Source organism: Hyaena hyaena, unplaced genomic scaffold, assembly GCF_003009895.1.
Source record: "Hyaena hyaena isolate Hyena2069 unplaced genomic scaffold, ASM300989v1 scaffold_48, whole genome shotgun sequence".
Taxonomy (NCBI): Eukaryota; Metazoa; Chordata; class Mammalia; order Carnivora; family Hyaenidae; genus Hyaena; species Hyaena hyaena.
The window spans coordinates 2,914,111-2,917,956 of NW_024080680.1; the positions used below are offsets into that span (position 1 = coordinate 2,914,111).

At 45.2% G+C, this 3,846-nt stretch overlaps 1 protein-coding gene across 2 annotated transcripts; it reads left to right on the plus strand.

Annotated features, from left to right (window-relative positions):
• Positions 1-796: 796 nt before the first annotated feature.
• On the plus strand, positions 797-1,890 carry LOC120230823 (heterogeneous nuclear ribonucleoprotein A1). 2 transcript variants are annotated; one of them, XM_039230562.1, is made up of 2 exons: positions 797-1,547; positions 1,686-1,890. In XM_039230562.1, the coding sequence occupies exons 1-2, from the start codon at positions 797-799 to the stop codon at positions 1,853-1,855; spliced, it is 921 nt and encodes a 306-aa protein (XP_039086493.1). In that variant the 3' UTR covers positions 1,856-1,890. The 2 variants fall into 2 exon arrangements, with proteins under 2 accessions (XP_039086493.1, XP_039086492.1); XM_039230561.1 differs by having other exon boundaries at positions 797-1,890.
• Positions 1,891-3,846: the final 1,956 nt, after the last annotated feature.

The window sequence follows — 3,846 nt, forward strand, 5'->3', positions numbered from 1 at the left end:
AAATCTGACTCTTGATTTTGGCTCAGGTCATGCTCCCAGGGTTGTGGGATTGAGCCCCCGTGTCAGGCTTCGCACTGAGCATGGGGCCTGCTTGAGATTTCCTTTCTTCCTCCGCCCTTCTCCCCCAGGGGGCTCACATGTACTTTCTTTCTCTAAAGTAAAAAATATATATATTAAAATTAAAAAGAAATATCTATTTTATCTCAGCTCTGTAGTTTATTGTTTCAAGGAAGAAATTTTTTTTTTATTTTTTTTAATGTTTTATTTATTTCTGAGAGAGAGAGAGGCAGCGTGAGCAGGGGAGGGTCAGAGAGAGAGGAAGACACAGAATCCGAAGCAGGCTCCAGGCTCTGAGCTAGCTGTCCGCACAGAGCCTGACACGGGGCTCGAACCCACGAACCGTGAGATCATGACCTGAGCCAAAGTCTAATGCTTAATCGACTGAGCCACCCAGGCGCCCCTCAAGGAAGAAAATTTTTAATAAGCCACTCTTTAAAGCATAAGGCCAAGGGCTCAGATGAAACAACCTCAATCATAGGTTAAAGATTTCACATCTCTGGAGTGGACTTCTGAGCAAGTTTCCACATTGCTTCAACCCAGATTTTCACCATCTTGATTAAAATGTGATATAATTTATGGGAAAAAAATGTTCTTGTTGCAGAAATTCAAAAGCTTTACAAGAAAAAGTTGAAGAAAAAAAAATTTTTTTTTAATTAAGTTAGATTTGAGTAGTTATTCCTTTCTGCCCGTGGACGCCACCGAGTAAGCATCGATAGTCTCTCCTCCCACCGCCGTCATGTCTAAGTCAGAGTCTCCCAAAGAGCCTGAACAGCTGCGGAAGCTTTTGATCGGAGGTTTGAGCTTTGAAACAACCGATGAGAGTCTGAGGAGCCATTGTGAGCAATGGGGAACGCTTACGGACTGTGTGGTAATTAGAGATCCAAACACCAAGCGCTCCAGAGGCTTTGGGTTTGTCACCTATGCCACTGTGAAGGAGGTGGATGCGGCCATGAATGCAAGGCCACACAAGGTGGATGGAAGAGTTGTAGAACCAAAGAGGGCTGTCTCGAGAGAAGATTCTCAAAGACCTGGTGCCCACCTAACTGTGAAAAAGATTTTTGTTGGTGGCATTAAAGAAGACACTGAAGAACATCATCTAAGAGATTATTTTGAACAGTATGGGAAAATTGAAGTGATCGAAATCATGACTGACCGAGGCAGTGGCAAAAAGAGAGGCTTTGCTTTTGTAACATTTGATGACCATGACTCTGTAGACAAGATTGTTATTCAAAAATACCATACTGTGAATGGCCACAACTGTGAAGTAAGGAAGGCTCTGTCTAAACAAGAGATGGCTAGTGCTTCCTCCAGCCAAAGAGGTCGAAGTGGTTCTGGAAACTTCGGTGGTGGTCGTGGAGGTGGTTTTGGTGGGAATGACAACTTTGGTCGTGGAGGAAACTTCAGTGGGCGTGGTGGCTTTGGTGGCAGTCGAGGTGGTGGTGGATATGGTGGCAGTGGGGATGGCTATAACGGATTTGGTAATGATGGTGGTTATGGAGGAGGCGGCCCTGGTTACTCTGGAGGAAGCAGAGGCTATGGAAGTGGTGGACAGGGTTATGGAAACCAGGGCAGTGGCTATGGCGGGAGTGGCAGCTATGACAGCTATAACAACGGAGGAGGCGGAGGCGGCTTTGGCGGTGGTAGTGGAAGCAACTTTGGAGGTGGTGGAAGCTATAATGATTTTGGCAATTACAACAATCAGTCTTCAAATTTTGGACCCATGAAAGGAGGAAATTTTGGAGGCAGAAGCTCTGGCCCCTATGGTGGTGGAGGCCAATACTTTGCCAAACCATGAAACCAAGGTGGCTATGGTGGTTCCAACAGCAGCAGCAGCAGCTATGGCAGTGGCAGAAAGTTTTAATTACTGCCAGGAAACAAAGCTTAGCAGGAGAGGAGAGCCAGAGAAGTGACAGGGAAGCTACAGGTTACAACAGATTTGTGAACTCAGCCAAGCACAGTGGTGGCAGGGCCTAGCTGCTACAAAGAAGACATGTTTTAGACAATACTCATGTGTATGGGCAAAAAACTCGAGGACTGTATTTGTGACTTAATTGTATAACAGGTTATTTTAGTTTCTGTTCTGTGGAAAGTGTAAAGCATTCCAACAAAGGGTTTTAATGTAGATTTTTTTTTTTTTTGCACCCATGCTGTTGATTGCTAAATGTAATAGTCTGATCATGACGCTGAATAAATGTGTCTTTTAAAAAAAAAAAAAAGATTTGAGTAGTTATTGAGAAGCGCCATGAATTGAGTTTCTGAGTGTCCCTATAGGCAGGACCGAGGCTGGCTTGAGTGTGTGTTTCAGTCGAGCAAAACAAAATCTTTCATTTTGGAAATTATTAAACATGAAAGTAATCAAAATTGTATAAGACAGCCTCAGATATTTATCATCCAGTATCTTCTCAGCAGTCTTCATGTCAATGCCTGCTCTACCTGACTGCTTCCCACCAGGGGACCTCCACCTCTCCTGTGTTGCCTTGAAGCAAATCAGTCTGGTCACTGATAGAAAGGCCCCACTATGGGAAAGGCAGCCAGTCTTAGGTGGTAATGACACCAATCTTCTTTCTTTTAAGGATGGCTCTCTGCTTGCACCTTGCTAGGGTCCTTTCGCTGACCGGCCTCTGCCTCTATGCATTTACTCTTGAGATACATTTTTCAAACCCCAAGTTGGAGTTCACAATGGAGGGGCAACATACCTCAGGCCTGGAGTGTGGACATATGAAAGAATATTTTCCCCTGTATAAAACTTTAAGAGAAAATAATTGCTGCTCAAAGTAAGAGACTCACAGGAGAATATGCTAACTGTGGTGTTGTGCGTGGGTTCTGAGGAGTTGAATGCTGTCTGCAGCCAATAGTCCTTTGGATAGCAAATGTTAATACTCCCTCTTAATTTCTCTGGATTTGGTGAGAAAGGGGAAAATCCTTGAATGGAAGACATGACTGGTAGACTCCAACTGCCCTCCATAATTCATTCCTTTATTCTCACATTCTCTTTCTTCTCTCTCCCCTCCTTTCTTCCTTGCTTGTTCTTTCCTTCGTTCCTTCCTCTCCTCTGCCTCAACCCCTTCCCCAAGAGTTTTATCTAGGCACATGGCCACTCATCTAGACTTTTAGAGATTTCATTTACCAGTATCCTTTGGCTAGGTGTGGCATTACGATTGAGTTCTTAGCAGTGGAATGCGAGCACAAGTCCTCTGCCTCACTTGCTTAAAAGAGCACTGCGCTCCACTTCCTCCCCAAAGCCATCCAGAACCCCAGAGAAACAATTCAGCCACTCTTATTTTGGGACTGAGGCTGGCACACCCCCAAAGGATGTGACAGGATCTATGACTCCTGGGATCTTCTGGCCAGGAGAGAGCAGGTGCACGCCAGTCCAGGTGGCTATAGGCAGGCAGTTCGGTTGGTTTTGGCATTCATTGCGGTCCAGAGGCAGGGCCAACATGAGAATCCCTGCCTGTGGGGCTGGCTAGCTCAGCTGTAGGGCAAAAAGAAAAGGGGGGTGTGAGGCTTGAGAGCAGTCCGTGCTCAGACATCCACACTGGCGTTTCCCTCTTCATCACAGCCCGTGGAATAAGATCTTAGTGAGAACCTGATAACCAAGTGGAAGAAGAAGCCTCAAATCAGTAATGGCTGAACTTACTTATATACTTCAGTCACGGGAATATTAATATTCCAAACCTAAGAAAATGTATAAATCCACTTCTCAGTGCCACTGGCCTGAACCCAAATATGTCATCTACCCCTGGATTAAGAAATTTCGGAGACAGGGAATGTCACTGAGGTCCT

Bases quoted from the DNA above. Each gene is read 5' to 3' on its own strand.
- LOC120230823 (XM_039230561.1), top strand. From the start codon at position 797: ATGTCTAAGTCAGAGTCTCCCAAAGAGCCTGAACAGCTGCGGAAGCTT.